The sequence below is a fragment of the Rhinopithecus roxellana genome, chromosome 12, assembly GCF_007565055.1.
Source record: "Rhinopithecus roxellana isolate Shanxi Qingling chromosome 12, ASM756505v1, whole genome shotgun sequence".
In the NCBI taxonomy this organism is placed as follows: Eukaryota; Metazoa; Chordata; class Mammalia; order Primates; family Cercopithecidae; genus Rhinopithecus; species Rhinopithecus roxellana.
Genome location: NC_044560.1, coordinates 22,471,408 through 22,489,283, shown reverse-complemented (window position 1 = coordinate 22,489,283; position 17,876 = coordinate 22,471,408). Strand labels below are relative to the sequence as shown.

Below are 17,876 nucleotides of genomic sequence, written 5' to 3'. Positions count from 1 at the left end.
TGGGCCCTCACACGCATCTGACCACATCCAGGCCCCACCAGCCTCTTCCCTCCAGCCAAACACGTGCAGCCAGAGGATGTGTCCGAACTCGACAGGGTGGGGGCCGGGGGGCTGCAAGGAAGCCGGATGGAAGTTGCCATGACCCTGGAAGCAGCCGAGGAAATTCCCCAGGGACAGAGGACCAGCCTGGGGCCCAGCAACAGGAAACATCCGTGTCCCAGGTGTGGAGGCCTGAAGCCTGCTGACACGTGCAGCTGCAAGAGCAAACCAGCTGTGTTTAGTTCCCACCACGAAGGCTTCGGTTTTCCTTGTCCTGAAGGCCTCCAGCCCCAAACAGCCAAGACCAGTCACCCTTGGGTGGGGAGCAGGTGCCAGCCCGGAGTCTACCCCAGGACACTGCCCTCTCTGGGCTCTGCTGAAGGATGGAAGGCAGGACCTGCCCAGATCTCCGAGCCCGGGGAAAAGCAGCCACTCACTGCCTCCCCCCTCCCACCCTGTTTCCCACAGGCTGGGCCCCACCCTCCTGTTCTCAGGGCCCCTCTCCTGGAGCCCATGCCCACCACCCTGTGTCCCTCCTCTAAACTCCACATCCTTCCCTCCCTCCCTGTTCTCCCAGGAAGCATCTGCCTACATCTGAAACAAAGGGGAAAAGGAGTGTGCTTCTGAAACTCTCAGCCAGATCCAGAGTGCCCGCTGCCCCCAGAGTACCCACTGCCCCGGCTGAGGACAGCGTCTCTCAAGGCAGGCAGAGCTGACTTTCTGCCGGCGAAAGGGGCGCACACAGACCCCACCACATGTGCACCCAGCAGGACACCAGGCCCGGGGCAGCCACTGCCTTCTCTTCAGTGTCCAGGAGGGACATTAATCGTTGGTCTCCATCCTGGGCTAGAAAGAGGACACGGAGACCAATGATTAACGTCTGTCCCAGGGCTGGAAGGGCACGGCCACAAGATGCTCCCTGGACCCTGGGCCAGTCACTCGGATGAGCACACAGCAAATCCTTCTAGCAGCTCACCTAGCGGCTCAGACCAGGGGTCTGGGAGATAGCACCGTACACACTAGATCATTCACCCGCATCCCGTTCAAAGCCAGTTCAGTTGGGTCCACCCTCAGGGTACCTTGAACACACCCACGTCTCTCCACCTCGTCTCCACCACAACACCAAGGCCACTGTCATCTCCTGCCCTCCACAGACACCTCTTAGCTGGCCCCAGCTTCTCCTGCTCACTCAGTTTCCATTCTCTACCCCGCTGCCGTAGTGACTTTTTGGAATACAACTCAGATCTTGGTTCCCCGGTTGCAAAACCCTTCACTTGCTTTCCATTGACTCAGCACAAAACCTGCGGTCCCCAGATCCTCCCTATCCGACCCCCGTCCAACTCCTGGCCTCCCCCCAGACTCAGCTCTCCCTGCTTGGGGTTCTCCCATGAACAAGCTGCTCTCTGCATGGACAACTCTTCTTTTCCCCAAATGTCACTTCCACAGGGAGGCTCCCTAAGCCCAGTCTCCAAATCAGGGCCCACAGCGCCCCGCTCTTGCCCCCTTTAGTGCCTCTCAACCATGATCAGGCATTCAGTTGCGGTGACAACTCACTTCCCATGCCAGGCCCCGGGCTCCCTGAGAGCAGCCCCGAACTCCATCTTGATCACCGTCACCCACCCAGCTCCGACACACAGGTGCACTGGCAAGCTTGTTGATGAAGGAGTGAATGAATGAACAAACCACCGCATGGCCAGGCCAGCTGGGTGTGAGAGGGACCTGTGGATGCTCCTTGGGGAAAGGGAGGGCACAAGGGGATGGAGGAGGAGGGCTGCACAAGGCATTGCTCCCTCCCAAGGGTGGAAAAACACCAGGAGGCCCTAAAACAAAGATGCACAAAGCAGCGCTCCAAACCGAGCAGGTGCTCCTGGTAGATGTCCCCATGCCGTCCACATCCCCTCCCCACTGCAGCATGTGTTGACAATGCACAGCCACCTGACAATGCACAGCCACCTGCAGCAGCCCGGCCTCCAAAGCCGTCAAGGGCCACATCTCTCCCTCATTCAAAGAATGGGAACTGGCAGTGAGGACCGTGGCCATTTGCCAGCTGCCCAGCTTCCCAGGCGTCTGCTTTGGGGTGAAATTGGACAGGTCTACCTCAAATTCCTAGACCAAAGGTTGGGAGGGCCCTTAGAGGCATCTGGGGTGCCACCGGCACAGGATGGCAGGTTTGGGGAGTGCATGGTGGCATGTCCATGTCTGTAGCCTCTTTAACAACCCCCACTTTCTCACATTGAACTGAACCACAAGCAAACACCTCTTGCAGTGGCTGGAGCTCATTTCTGGAATCAGGTTAACTGTGAAAAGGGGACTGGATTCCCCTCCAGGGGCTCAGTTCCTGCAGGTGAAGAACTTGAGCCACTTCTCTGGAGCTGCCGCTTGGCTAGAGCCCTTGGCAACTTTTCTTCCTGTCCCTTGAACAACCCAGCCATCTTATGGGAAGTTGGGGTGACCACCAGGCGGATCAAGCCTTCCTATCCTTCCTCGCCCACCACCCCAGCTCTCCAAAGATGATCGCTGGAGTAGGGGCAGTGCACCCAGAACCTTCCAGAAGGAGGAACTTTGGCTGCCATTAAGGATCACTCCAGACTCTGGTGACTGGCACCACCTCTGTGCCTCATGGCCTGTGCTCCCCCTGCACCAGAGGGCAGGCCCACGTCCCCTCACCACGCACCAGCAGAGCCCTCCAGGGAACGGGGATAGAGCTGAGGATCAGGGACTCCTGCCCCTTCTGTTGAGCAGTCTCCAGGCCTGCATCTGAGATGGTAACCACAGAATTCAGGGTAGGTCTCTGCCCCTGAGCACCGGGGAGGCATGGGAGGGCGGTAAGGCCGCTGCCCTCAGCACCTGCACACCCCCTGGATGGGGCTCCCAGCCCGGAGATGCCTGGGGACTCTAAGGCGTCACGGGGCTCCCCACCCACCACCCTACAGGGCAGCTCTTATGCTGAAGAGGGAAAGAGAAGGAAGTTCTGGGCTAGGTGTAAGGATGGAGCTGCAGCCATGAATGGGAGCGTGTGTAGGTGTGAGTGACACACATCCTCTATGTGGGTGTGACACATGTCCTGTGTGTGGGTGTGAATGACACGTGTCCTGTGTGTGGATGTGAGTGACACATGTCCTGTGTGCAGGTGCGAGGACACATGTCCTGTCTGTAGGGGTGAGTGATGCATGTCCTGTGTGTGGGTGTGAGTGACACATGTCCAGTGTGTGGGTGTGAGGGAGGACACATGTCCTGTGTGTGGCTGTGGACATATGTCCTGTATATGAGTGTGAGTGAGGACACATGTCCTGTGTGTGTGTGTGACACGTCCTGTGTGTGTGTGAGGACACATGTCCTGTCTGTAGGTGTGAGTGATGCATGTCCTGTGTGTGGGTGTGACACATGTCCTGTGTGTGAGTGTGAGGACACATGTCCTGTGTGTGGGTGTGACACATGTCCTGTGTGTGGGTGTGAGGACACATGTCCTGTGTGTGGGTGTGACACATGTCCTGTGTGTGGGTGTGACATGTGTTCTGTGTGGGTGTGAGGACACATGTCCTGTGTGTGGGTGTGACACATGTCCTCTGTGTGGTTGTGAGGACACATGTCCTGTGTGTGGGTGTGAGGACACATGTCCTGTGTGTGGGTGTGAGTGACACATGTCCTGTGTGACATGTCCTGTGTGCAGGTATGAGGACACATGTCCTGTGTGTGGGTGTGAGGACACATGTCCTGTGTGTGGGTGTGAGGACACATATACTGTGTGTGGGTGTGAGTGACACATGTCCTGTGTGTGGGTGCGAGTGACACATGTCCTGTGTATGTGAGTGAAGAAACATGTCCTGTGTGTGGGTGTGACACATGTCCTGTGTGTGGGTGTCAGTGACACATGTCCTGTGTGTGGGTGTGAGTGACACATGTCCTGTGTGTGGGTGTGAGTGTGACATGTCCTGTGTGTGGGTATGAGGACACATGTCCTGTGTGTGGGTGTGAGTGACACATGTCCTGTGTGTGTGTGAGGACACATGTCCTGTGTGTGGGTGTGAGTGACACATGTCCTGTGTGTGTGAGGACACATGTCCTGTGTGTGGGTGTGACACATGTCCTGTGTGTGGATGTGAGTGACACATGTCCTGTGTGTGTGTGAGGACACATGTCCTGTGTGTGGGTGTGACACATGTCCTGTGTGTGGGTGTGACACATGTCCTGTGTGTGTGTGAGGACACGTCCTGTGTGTGGTTGTGAGTGACACATGTCCTGTGTGTGAGGACATATGTCCTGTGTGTATGAGGACACATGTCCTGTGTGTGTGTGAGGACCCATGTCCTGTGTGTGGGTGTGACACATGTCCTGTGTGTGAGGACACATGTCCTGTGTGTGGGTGTGACACATGTCCTGTGTGTGTGTGAGGACACATGTCCTGTGTGTGGGTGTGACACATGTCCTGTGTGTGGGTGTGAGTGACACATGTCCTGTGTGTGTGAGGACACATGTCCTGTGTGTGGGTGTGACACATGTCCTGTGTGTGGGTGTGAGTGACACATGTCCTGTGTGTGTGTGAGGACACATGTCCTGTGTGTGGATGTGAGTGACACATGTCCTGTGTGTGAGGACACATGTCCTGTGTGTGTGAGGACACATGTCCTGTGTGTGGGTGTGACACATATCCTGTGTGTGTGAGGACACATGTCCTGTGCATATGACTGAGCACGGTGTGTGAGCATATGTCTGCACATAAGCATGTATGTGGCGTGTGGCCTTATGCACGCTCGAGTGAGCATGTCTGGGCATGACCGTGACTAGGTGCTCACAGATGTGTGTTCACATGCGTGTGTGTGTGTGCGCGCGTCAATCTGTGCAAGGCGGTACATAAGTGATTTCATCTGGTGGGCGGCAGGTCCAGATGCAAACGTGTGCCTGGCACAGGGGTCCGTGAGTCTGGATGCAACTCCACAGGAGGAGAGACCTGGGGTGTGGGGGGGGGGGGTCACAGTGGGACAGCAGGTCCTGCCAGGCCATTTGTGAAGCCTGTGCTGTGTTCGCATGGAGGAAAAGGGAGCCCAGAGCCTGGGGCATCAGCTCCGCCAATTCCCACGCTGGGACTGAGGGCTGGCATGCGGCCAGAATGCAAAAGGAAAAGAAAACAGCAGAGGCAGGAAAGCGGAGGGCAGCCCGGGGTCCACAGAGGGCCCTGCAGCCCCTTCCCAGCAGGCCCAGCCAACCAGGTGGGCAGTGGCTGTGGGGCCCGGACAACCAACGAGGAGAGATAGACTGCAGGGTCCGCCAGCCTGATGGTCCAACAGCTGGACACGGGGCCCCAAGCCCAGGCCTCACCCTGGGCACCCCCGACTATAGGTGCCAAGGTCACAGGTGCACCAGAGCCCAGATCCAGGGCAGTATCCAGTGGCCTGGACCCCCATCGATTCTGCCAACCCCACCTGTGTACAAGGCAGAAGGGCACCAACTCTGTCCCGGGTTTCTGCAACAACACAAGCCGTAGATAGCACCCTTGACATAAATAACTCCATCTTAAGAGTCAGACTCTATTTCACATTTCACAGGGCACTTTGCCAACAAGGACAAGATGCCTTTTGCTTAATAAACAAATTTAAAAACTAAAGACTGCATGTAACACAAACAAGCACACTCCACTCTCAGGCCTCACTGAGGACTCCGTGGTCATAACACGAGCAGGCCTTCAGCTGCTGAAAAGGGCTGTCCTCGTGGAAAGAAGTCAGCATCTGCCCCAAAGTCTCTGCCATATCAGAGTCCCTTGCAAGGCCCACGGAGGCCACCAGGGCCAGACCAGGAGATGCTTTTTGTCTTTGTTCTGTCTTTTTTTGTCTTTTCTCCCGTTAACCCTTTCTCCTATCTCGTTTTCTCCCAGTGTTCAATGTGACTTTGTTTGTTGTGAAATGTTTAATCTATAGCATTTATATATTAAGTACACTATGATATATAGTTTGCAATGTTGACGGGCGTGTGGAGTGGCGGGAGCCTGTGTGCGTGTGGCTCTGACTGTAGAGTAAACTGGAAGCACAAAGGAGAACCGCCTCCTCGGGAACTCCATGGAGCTCACGGCCTCTGTGACAGAAACAGCATCAATAAAGTCTGACATTGTGGAAAGACATGATCGTGCATGGACCTGGTCATCTCTGAGCCTGCACCGCTCATGAGACAAACCATCACAACACCTCCCTACAGAGTCAAAGCCTGCACAGGCCATGGATTTCCTGAGAATATGTTTGTCCTCCCTGGACAGCCCAGCATCCCCCAGGTAGCAAGGGGCCAGGAGGGGACAGGAGTGACCAGGAGGGGACAGGAGTGGCCAGGAGACAGGAGTGGACAGGAGTGGACAGGAGGGGCCAGGAGGGGCCAGGAGGAGACAGGAGGGGCCAGGAGGAGACAGGAGGGGACAGGAGTGGACAGAAGAGGACAGGAGGGGCCAGGAGGAGACAGGAGTGGACAGGAGGGGACAGGAGGGGCCAAGAGAAGACAGGAGGGGACAGGAGTGGCCAGGAGGAGACAGGAGGGGATAGGAGTGGCCAGAAGGGGACAGGAGGGGACAGGAGGAGACAGGAGGGGACAGGAGGAGACAGGAGGGGCCAGGAGGAGACAGGAGGGGACAGGAGTGGACAAAAGAGGACAGGAGGGGCCAGGAGGAGACAGGAGGGGCCAGGAGGAGACAGGAGGGGACAGGAGGAGACAGGAGGGGACAGGAGTGGACAGAAGAGGACAGGAGGGGCCAGGAGGAGACAGAAGGGGACAGGAGTGGACAAAAGAGGACAGGAGGGGCCAGGAGGAGACAGGAGGGGACAGGAGGGGACAGGAGGAGACAGGAGGGGACAGGGGTGGCCAGAAGGGGACAGGAGGGGACAGGAGGAGACAGGAGTGGACAGGAGGAGACAGGAGTGGACAGGAGGGGACAGAAGTGGCCAGGAGGTGAGGTGACAGGAGTCAACAGGAGGGGACAGGAGTGGCCAGGAGGGGGTGGGACAGCCTGGAGAGAAGCTCTGGGTAGTCGCACTAAGGCACCCTCCCTGGGTCGTGGGTACCTAAGGGTCTGCCCCAGAGTCGAGGGCCAGGCAGGCTGGGCACAGAGAGGGGCTCCAAGGTCCTGCAGCCCCAGCCTTCACAGAGGCAGAGCCAGGTCCAAGCTCTCTAGACTCAGTTCTTGCTCCATCTGCAAATCCAGAATCCCACCCCTTCTCTCCACCCCTCCTGATCCCCCAAACTCAGCCCTGTCACCTCTCATTAGGGCCACCATGAAGCAGCCCTCACTGCCACCTCTGCTCCTGCACAGCAGGCCCAGCCCGTCCTTTGCACAGATCTTGCCCCTGCCCTCATGAGGGCCCCAGGCCTATCCCCCCTGTGGTGGGGGGAATTCTGTCCCCCAAATATTCCTGTCCTCCTGTGACCTCCAAATGTGACCCTGCTTGGAAATGGGATCTTTGCAGATGTGAAGACCACGACTGAGATGAGGCCCTGCTGGATTAGGGTGGGCCCTAGGGCCTACAGAAAAGGCCCCAGAGACACACAGAGGGGAGACGACCACGTAGAGACGGAGGCAGAGCGGGGAATGAGGCGTCTACAACCACGAAATACCATGGCGGCTGGAAGAGATAGGAAGGACCCCCCCCAGAACCGGCTGGAAGAGATAGGAAGGACCCCCCCCAGAACCGGCTGGAAGAGATAGGAAGGACCCCCCCCCCCAGAACCGGCTGGAAGAGATAGGAAGGACCCCCCCCCAGAACCGGCTGGAAGAGATAGGAAGGACCCCCCCCCCAGAACCGGCTGGAAGAGATAGGAAGGACCCCCCCCAGAACCGGCTGGAAGAGATAGGAAGGACCCCCCCCCAGAACCGGCTGGAAGAGATAGGAAGGACCCCCCCCCAGAACCAGCTGGAAGAGATAGGAAGGACCCCCCCCCAGAACCGGCTGGAAGAGATAGGAAGGACCCCCCCCCCAGAACCGGCTGGAAGAGATAGGAAGGATCCCCCCAGAACCGGCTGGAAGAGATAGGAAGGACCCCCCCAGAACCGGCTGGAAGAGATAGGAAGGACCCCCCCCAGAACCGGCTGGAAGAGATAGGAAGGACCCCCCCCCAGAACCGGCTGGAAGAGATAGGAAGGACCCCCCCCCAGAACCGGCTGGAAGAGATAGGAAGGACCCCCCCCCAGAACCGGCTGGAAGAGATAGGAAGGACCCCCCCCAGAACCGGCTGGAAGAGATAGGAAGGACCCCCCCCCAGAACCGGCTGGAAGAGATAGGAAGGACCCCCCCCAGAACCGGCTGGAAGAGATAGGAAGGACCCCCCCAGAACCGGCTGGAAGAGATAGGAAGGACCCCCCCCTGGAAGAGATAGGAAGGACCCCCCCCAGAACCGGCTGGAAGAGATAGGAAGGACCCCCCACCCCCAGAACCTCAGGAGTGGGCACAGCGTTGCTGACACCTTGATCCGAGGCTTCTCTCCTCCGGAACTGAGAGAGAGCACATTCACGCTGGCTTCAGCACTTGGCTTGTGGTCCCTTGCTGCGGCAGCCCCGGGAGCTCATATCTGCACCCCCCCACCCCACGCCCGTCCCATTTGCTCCAGACACAAGATCCTGCCTCAGGACCCCGCACTTTCTATTCCCTATTCTGGGATCTCTTCCCAGGCATGTGCAAGGCCCACCCCTCACATCAGCAGACCACCACCACCTGGACAGAGGAGCCTTCCTGGACCCCTATCCAAGCCAACACCACTCAGCTCTGACTATGGAGCGAGCCGTAGTTCACCCTACCCTCTGCCCCTTCCTCCTGCCTCACTTTTCTCCATAGCATTTCTCATGGCGAGCATTTCTCATGGCGGCTTCATCCTTTCCTGCGTGTCCCCTGCAAGGACAGGAGCCCCAGGAGGTCAGGGCAGGTGCAGGTTTCTGTTCACTGCTACCCTCTGGGTCCTGAGCACCATGCCAGCCGCTGCCAGGCCTCCATGACCATGTGTCAAGCAGATCGCCTGCATCAGCCCTGTTCAACACAGACTTTAGGGTACTGTTTCATCTCTGTGACTTTGTGGCTTCTTTATTTTTCCTTTCTAAGACAGCCTCTAGATTCAAGGCGCAATTAGTGTAGAAAAGCCTGTATAGTCTGTCTCAGGAATCCACAGAGCACATTCACATATTAAAGGCTCTGAGAATTCCTGCAAAAAAAGAAATCTGCTGAACTCTGGTTTAGGAAGCACTTACTGGAGCACAGGATCCCGTCCCAGTGCCTGTCACAGCCCACGGAGCTGGTGCAGCTCCTAGCTCCACACTGAGGCCCTGCCTCTCCATCCAGGGACCTCCCCTTCCCCCAGGCCAGGCCAGCACAGCCCATATGAAGAGTTGCGGGGGATGGGGGACTGCAGGCAGGGTCTTCCTGGGCCTCATTCCTCCACAGTTCCATCTCAGGGTGCACATGTGGAAGGACCGGCGAGTCAGCTGCTCCAGGCTGGCACTCATCTGCCACTCTGCCCACCTGGGAGCCCGGCTTGGAGGAGGGGTGCCCAAGGTAACTGGTGCTGCCAGGACCAGGGGGACTCTGGCTGAAACATTGTCAGGGTCTGGGAAAAATCTGGCACTGGATCATGATAAAAGCAGAATTCAGAGAATCCCTGAGCAGGAAGGACACGCCCCAGCAAGAGAAGTAGTTCCAAACCCCACTGCACCCGGGCCACAGGCTCTGCAGGGCCTCATGGGCTTGGGAAGGCCCGGTCATGAGGCCCCGCCGCCCCACCCTGCACTAAGTAAGTGGCTCTCAGGGAAATCATAACACGATTAGCAGCTTCCGGCCAGTCTCTCACGGGCGTCAGCCTACTGCTCGCTCCTACACAAACACGGCAGGGCTCCCAGGTCCTGACATTGTCCTCCATGGCCGGGTTTCCAGGTCACACGGAAGCAAGGAAATCTCCAGTGACTAGGGGTGTGGGGACATCATTGGCTCAGGGGCCTCCCCTGTCCTTCCCCTGCCAGCAGGGGCTGGAGGGCGACAGAGAAACGAGGAAGGGGCAAAGGGTGAGAAAAGGGAAGGCAGAGGCAGAGCCAAGCCCTGACCCACAGGGCCCTCTAAAGAGTGAGCGTCTGTACTGCACGGGGGCGTGCACCCCACTGCCATCCTCCGGCTCTCAAGGACAGCGGTGCCCTGGGCTGGGGAGCAGGGAGGACCCTGGTTGGGTGCGGCCCCAATGCCCACAGGCACACTGGCTGGGGAGACCGTGAGCAGCCACGCGTGACTCTCAGCTGACCCCACAGAGGGAGAGCCTCCCAGGGGCTGAGGGGCTTTGGCACCTGCAGGGACCCTGAGACTCCCACCCAACATAAGCCCCTGACCCCGCCAGCAGCTGCGCCCTGCCCTCCTTGCATGAGCCGGCAGAGATGGGAAGCGCACAATAGAGCTGGAACGTGGTGTCGGAAACGCTCGGCTCACCCGGGGCAGGAAGGCAGAGCCTCAGCTGAGCATGGGGAGGCGGGAAGAGACGTCCCAGAACCACCGAGCAGCGGGTAAGGCCCTGGGCTCCGTCACCAGAGAGCCCTGCCCACAAGCCCCTGTACCCAAGCCCTTGGCCAAGAGATGCCGTGACCGAGGTGCCCGATCACCGTGTGTGCCACGGCCACGGTCACTGCTGCTAACAGGAGTCACCACAGGCCAAGCAGGCTGCACCCAGGCCTCCTCCTCTAAGAACAAGAGCTGGCATTGCTTGAGCGCTTACTGTATACAGGCACCAAGCAAAGGCTCCACATGAAGTGACTCATTTAATCCCAGGTTTTCAGGTGGACGTTGTCACACCCACGTCCTGGAGCTCGAGGCCTGATGGGGCCTCCAGCAAGGGGGCTGGTGGGAGCGGCTACCAGGTCTCAGAGCTCAGCAGGTACCTGGGGGAACTGAGCCCAGGACTGAGCCATGTTTTCCACTCTTGGCTGCCTGGACAGGCATCGGCATCCAGCCCATCAACAAACACTTGCTCCCCACGCTGGCTCAGGCCAGGCCAGGGTCCCCAAGGCCACCCATTCTGCCCTGCCAGGGCGCTCCTATGGGATGCAGAGAAGCCCCCAGCCCTGGCCGGCCCAACAACCTCACACAGTGGCCCTGGGAGAGCAGCCGGTCCAGAGAGAGGCTGGCACGGGGCCCCCAGGCCTGCGGGTCCCGGCGTGCAGCCCACTCCCCTGAGAGGGGCAGCTTGAGGAAGGGCCTGCAGGCTTCCCTGCCTGGACTGGAGGCCTCGTGGCAAGGGAGGTCCAAAAGCCTTGGCCAGGCCACCCGCTGACCCTGACTCACTGCTCCCTCTCTGACGTTCCAGTGTCTGCCCCCAGACACTCCTGCAGTCCCCAGCACCACCCCCCAGACCCCTGCTGGCCCTCATCTGCCCATCCTCACTTCTGCAGGCCTCGTCACACCCTGGCCACATGAGAAGCATCTGCTCACGGTCAGCCTCCCAGCCATGGGCTCCACGTGGGTGAGCACCCGCTGCCAGGGTCCTCGAACCCCCAGTACTCAGCAGCAGCTGAGCCAAAACCCAGCAAACAATTGAGTGACCAAATAAACGAATGACTCCATGGCTAGCACAAGACACACCAGGAAGCACCCCTCCAACCCTTGGGGCTCAGGCATAGCCCGTGTGAACGCTGACTCCCACCCACCCACCGCCTCCCTCATTTGCTGGGACCCAGCCGTGGGGGTGAACAGAGCGGCCGGAGAAGCAGATTACAGGGCTTCCCGGGGCCATGAAAATAAGCAAATAAAAGTAGAACACACAAACAAGCAAATCCTGCGCTAAAAACGAATTTTTAAAAAACAATAAGAAAAGCTCAAGTCCAGGATCCGTGTGGGGACCCTGCCAACGTGACAACCAGGACCCCCACCCTCCCCTGCCCCCCGCCCCCGGCCTCAGCCCAGCTCCTCACCCAGCCCAGCCCAGGCTGCCCTGGTGAGGGTCTCAGCCAAGACGCCCTCCACCCCACTCCGGCCAGCAGAGCCCGGCCAGGGCAGAGCCACCATGTTTTCCTAAGGCCCCAGGGTCCCATATGCGGATGGCGGCCTACGGCCTGGCCACGGCACAGGCAGACAGAGCTGGCAGGACAGGCCCAAAGCTCACCTCGGGCCAGGCTGGTGATGGAGACGGGCACACTCACTAGGCCCTGCTGGGACCATCGAGACCTGAGGTCCCCACAGCAGGTCTCAGAGGGCTCCCCTGCCCTCAAGCCTGACTCTGAGACGATCACTGCTGATGGAGGTGAATACAAGGTGTACACAAGGATAGCCAGAGCCCAGCTCGGGGCTCAGAGGGGACGGCATCGGGGGAACACGGCCGTGCACACCTCTACCTGCAGTTGCCTTCCCTGCCCGGGCTCTCCGCCCCTGCCCCACCTAGGACCCCAGGCCCAGGGGCACCCCCAGCCCTGCCCCAGCCATCCATGCAGCTGGGCCTTCAAGTCCCCCTGGGAGCAAAAAGCCTGCTCTCCCCCCGATAAAGCTGGGGACTTGGGCTGGCAGCCCCACTTCCCCTCCCCGCCCCCGCCCTGCTCCAAGCTGTCCTATTGTTTCACCTCATTATTAGAATCCCCTTGGGCAGGCCCCAGAATCCCTGCCTCAGAGTGGAAACTCAGGGGAACGTTGGCTTTGATGTTTGCCCCCTCCCCACTGAAAAGACCCCTTTGTTCCTCCCAGACGACAGGAGCAGAGAAACAGGGCACAGCTCAGGCGCCATCAGTGACAGTGGAGGCTGGGACCCCCTCCGAGGGGCGCCTGGCCAGCAACACCCTCCCTGCTGCCAGCAGAGGCCCCGTCGCCTCCTTCTTCCTTGTTACTCTCCTCCCTTCCTGGAGAAAATTATCCACTTCCTCTAATGGAAAAACATGGCCATCACCCCTTCTCTTCCCCTTTTCCTGCCGGAGCTCGAGCCAGGACGGGCAACTTCAGCCCTGGTTTGCAGTCTGCATGCTTCCTGTGTGAGAAGAGCCCCTGCGGCTCCAGGCAACTACCTGCCATAAAGACCCCTACAGCTGGGTTCTGCTCCTGTCACTGGAGTCCGGGGGAGCCCACTGCCCGTTAACCCTTGATGTGGGGAGTGTTGGCCGGACGTGGTGGCTCACACCTGTAATCCCAGCACTTTGGAAGGCCCAGGTGGAAAGATTGCTTGAGCCTAGGAGCTCAAGACCAGCCTGGGCGACATGGTGAGACCCTGTTTCTACAAAAAATACAATAATTATTCAGCGTGGTGGTGCACACCTGCAGTCTCAGCTACTCGGGAAGCTAAGGTGGGAGGATCGCTTGATCTCAGGATTTTGAGGCTACAGTGAGCTGTGATGGTGCCACTGCACTCCAGCCTGGTTGACAGAGTGAGACGCTGCCTCTAAAAAATAAACATAAGGCTGGGTGCAGTGGCTCAAGCCTGTAATCCCAGCACTTTGGGAGGCCGAGACGGGCGGATCACGAGGTCAGGAGATCGAGACCATCCTGGCTAACACGGTGAAACCCCGTCTCTACTAAAAAAAATACAAAAGACTAGCCGGGCGAGGTGGCGGGTGCCTGTAGTCCCAGCTACTCAGGAGGCTGAGACAGGAGAATGGCATAAACCTGGGAGGTGGAGCTTGCAGTGAGCTGAGATCCAGCCACTGCACTCCAGCCTAGGCGACAGAGCGAGACTCCATCTCAATAAATAAATAAATAAATAAATAAATAAATAAATAAATAAACATAAAAAGTAAAAAACAAAAATAAAAATGTGGGGAGTGCGTGACTCTCAGCCACACTCCATGGCACAGCCTGTCCCTCACTGGCAGGATGCCACCTCAATGTTTTAGCGGAGACCAGCTTTATGGGACAGGGTCCCATGACCTCTGTGCCGACCCCTCCCAGCGGGGGACACTGACCCCTTTGCCCAGGCAGCTGCACCTGTGGGACTCCTGTCCCCACACCTGAAACTCTTCCCAAACACCTGTGTAGCTGTGAGTCCCAGTCCTTTCACAAAGCAGAGGCTTGAGAGCCGCCCGCTCAGCTCAGACCACCCAATTCCAGTCCTGGGCCCGCACCTCTGAGCCCCAGCACACCAGCACCTGCCTGGGTCAGGTTGTACGCAGCACAGGCCTCTTGAATTGTGCTGGTTACATACAGAGAGAGGAAGGAGCAGCTCCCTTGCACCCACTGAGGCTGAGGCCTGCCACCCGGCCCAGATTGGCCTTAGGAGAACATGGTATAGGGAAACGGGGCAGGGAGAGGGACTCAGGGAGCTGGGAGTGAGCGTGGTATGGCAGGTGAACCCTGAACTAGGCTCAGGGGTACATGAACCCACAGACACCAATGCGTGGCCCCAGGACACCCTCAGACACCCTGCCAATGGCAGGCTCCCATCCTCTGGCAGAGCCAGCAAAGTGGACTGACCCCACCCGGCCCCAGCTCTCTTTCCACAGCTCTGCCAGCCTCAGCTGAGGTCACTTTTGCAGCCTTTGGCAAGCGGCGTTGCTGAGCGAGTGGCCCCTGCGTCGCTCGTGTTGCCGCGGAAGGGCGATCCCCACCAGGCCAGGCACAGATTCATGACTCTGCTGAGTCATCTGGGGTGGAGGTGGAGGGGAGGGCAGGGAGGCGCAGGCGGCACTCACCCGAGAGGCAGCCCTGCTCGCCGGGCTGCTGCGTCCACCCTCGGCAGCACCTGAGCACGGTCCGGGTCTCCGTGGTATACACCTGCCTGTAGCCCATGTAGTAGACAGTTCTAGAAAGAAAAAGAAGGGAAGTGCTTACCATCGCAGGACCAGCTGTATTTGGCTCTCACTCACCCCTGGGGCAACTGACTGCATCAGCCGAGTTCCCAGCTGCACAGGCTGTGGAACCAAGGTTCTCGAGTGGGGTGGCTGATGCCAATGCCCAGCCAGGTTCCTCTGAATGAGGCGGCAGCATGGAGGCAGCAGGGGCTGTGCTGGAGCCAGCGACAGTGGCCTTGTGCTGCATGCAACCCGGGAACACACTACCCCACTGCCTCTGCCCGGCCCCTTCCCTCCCCACGGTGGTCCTGGCTCCAGGCTGGCATTGGGATGCGCATCTCACCGCTCACCTGGCTCTCAGTGCCTAGAGAGCGCCTAGCCCTGGAGCCAGAATGGCTTCTGGGATGAGCCAAGTGGGCCTGTGGTGCCCGGGGCTGGGTGGGCTGTGCCAGACAGGGGAGGTGCCAGTTCAGACTCCATATTCTCAGTCCACCAGTGAAGCAGATGGCCCCAGTAGGAGCCCCACACACAGGTGTCATGGCCACTGACCCCTACACCTAGGAGGACAAAGCTGAGCTGGGGAGACAGAGGGGACCTGGAGGAAGTGGTTATGGGGAGCAGCAGGAGGACCTGTGTGGGCCCAGGTCAGAGAGGAGATGCCATAGCGGGCAGGCAGGGAGGGCTTCCCCGGGGCAGTGTGGCCAGGGCAGCCTTGGTCCACAGGCTGGCTCCTGCTCGGATGGGACGGGCTGGGGCTGTCACTAAGGCTGAGCAGAAAATGGTAGGGCTCCCTGGGAGATGCCAGTGTCCTCCTGGGAATGGGCAGCCCAACACGGCCAGTGTGAGAAGGTGCCCACAGCCAGACAGACCACAGCTACCCAGAGGACACGCCGTCCCTCTCCCCAAGTCCAGAGGCTGCCCCAGGCCGCCAACACCATGCAGCCCGCAAAGCCGGGTCACCTCAGGACACCCTGCGCCATGCCCTGCCCAGCCCCTGTCTCCACCCTGCTCCTGCAGGCATCACCAGCCCCCTGCATGGGAAGTCTTGGCAGAGCATTTGGCAAGGGGCCTGCCTCTCCCACTCTGGGACTTGCCCTGAGCAGAGGGAGGGTGGGAGGTGGGGGCACCCCAGCCCACACAGCCCCAGCAAGCCTCCCACCATCACACCCCCGGCCTGGGGCTCCTAAGTCTCAATTCCTCCTTGCCTGGGACTCTTCCAACTCAAGCTACCCCCAACAGGTCGCCAACCACCCGCTCCATGCCCCCTAAAGTGAACAACCCTTGGAGAGGACTGGTGGGCCTGCAGACCCCGCAGCCCCTGTGACGACCGACCCCTCATTGCCCTGCAGCCACCACCAGCTCGCACAGGTTCCACTGCCACCAGAGAGCTCATTCAGGCAGGGCTGGGGTCATCAGAGAAACGAGGCCTCTTCCACACGAGTGCCTACTTCTCTGCCTTCTGGAAGGTTCGCTGCCTCTCAAGGAAGCTCCTTTCCTGCTTCCTCAGAGCATGGGCCACATCAACCCCAGGACCTGCCCACCAACCCTGCCGTCCTTCCCCGGGGAGCCACCCTGATGCCTGGGTCCTCACCCCTCCACCACCCAAGCAGCCTCCACCCTCACTCTAGCAAGAACCAGCAAGACAGATGGCCACTTGTGCCACCTGCCCACCCGGATGCCCTGTCTCCTGCTGCTTGTTCTGCAGTGACTAATGTCCACACAAATTCAGGCCCACCCAGATGTGACCTTACTTCTTGGAAATAAGGTCTTTGCTTCACCTGCAATCTAGTTAACATGAGGTCATTCACAGGGGATGGGAGGCCCCAATCCAGTGACTGGCGTCCTTATAAGAAGAGGGAAATTTGGACGCAGGCACAGGGGATGGCCGTGTGAAGAGGAAGGCAGAGACTGAAGTGGCGGCCACAAGCCAAGGCACTCCCAGACAGCTGGCAGCAGAGCTGGGGGCTGTGACAGACGTCCCCTCAGAGCCCCTGGGGTCCAGCCTGCCCGCACCTTGATCTCAGACTTCCGGCCTCTGGAGCTGGGAGAGAATAAAGCCCTGCTGCTTTGAAGCCACCTGGTTCATCGGGGCTCACTGCAGCAGTGGCAGGAGACTCTCACACAGCTCTCTGCGTGGCACATGCCCACGGGTCCCAGGGCTCTGAGGCCTTTGTGTTTGCAAGGACAACTGCTCATGTGGATGTGCACAGCGGGAGGATGGAGACAGAGGCAGAGAGGGACAGAGGCGAGGCAGACAGACACAGGAAGAGAAAACGAAGGAGTTGAAGATGCACCCGCCCCGGGCCTGCCCCGCAGCCTGCAGACCCCACAGCCAGCCACCCTCCCCCATCTCTGCCGCTGTCTGCAGGGGCGGTGACCAGGGGCCCAGCCAACAGCCTGGGATCAAGGGCCCTTGAGCCTCTGGGAGTGGCCGGGGCAGCCAGGCTGCCGTCTCTGGGTAACAAAACACCCCCAGCTTGCCGGGGCTGCTGCATGGGAGGCCGGAGGTGGGCCCTGGGAACCCTGACCCAACAAACAAGCGGGGCCAGGGGCCGGCGGGCGGCTGCTTCCCGGAAGCGTGGGCTCATGCACGCGCACTGCAGAGACGCTCTGGGAGCGCCTCCCAAACCCCGTCTTGGCAGGACATGAAACCACTTGCCCGGACAGAAACCGACCACCACAGTGAACAATATTTGGCAGAGCTGAGAGTGTTTGGGCCTGTGCATGGTAAATATTTATTCCCTCTCCCGGGCTGCAATGGTGCCGGGCTATGTGCTGCTTCCCCGGGCCACTGACCACCCCCTCCATCCCCCCGAAAGGGAATGACCCTTGCTGCCCCTGCAGCCCCTGTGAAGACCAGCCCTTCCTTCCCCTGCAGCCAGCACCAGCTCACGTGGGCTCCAATGCTGAGGAGCTGGTGCCCGCAGGGCGGGGGTCGTTGTGGAAATGAGGCTGCCCCTGGGTGCCCACTTCTCTGCCTTCTGGAGCTACCAGCTCACAGTGGAGGCCACGGCTCAGGGAGTGTGGGCCTGGCGGGAGGGACCCGAGCGGCAGCTCCACCCTCAGAGCCCCTCCCCCACCCCTTCCTTCTCAGGGACCTCATTCCTCAGAGGGCGGGAGCCTCTTTACTCACAGGCCCCCC

At 59.5% G+C, this 17,876-nt stretch overlaps 1 protein-coding gene across 7 annotated transcripts in view; it reads right to left on the bottom strand.

The window, feature by feature from the left end:
• Nucleotides 1–17,876, bottom strand: part of MEGF6 (multiple EGF like domains 6) — a 128,130-nt gene that overhangs the window by 96,984 nt on the left and 13,270 nt on the right. For all 7 annotated transcript variants that reach the window (XM_010361767.2, XM_030941607.1, XM_030941602.1 and 4 more), the window contains exon 3: nucleotides 14,636–14,745. In XM_010361767.2, coding sequence (XP_010360069.2) covers nucleotides 14,636–14,745 — 110 coding nt within the window. The remainder of the gene's footprint in view (nucleotides 1–14,635; nucleotides 14,746–17,876) is intronic.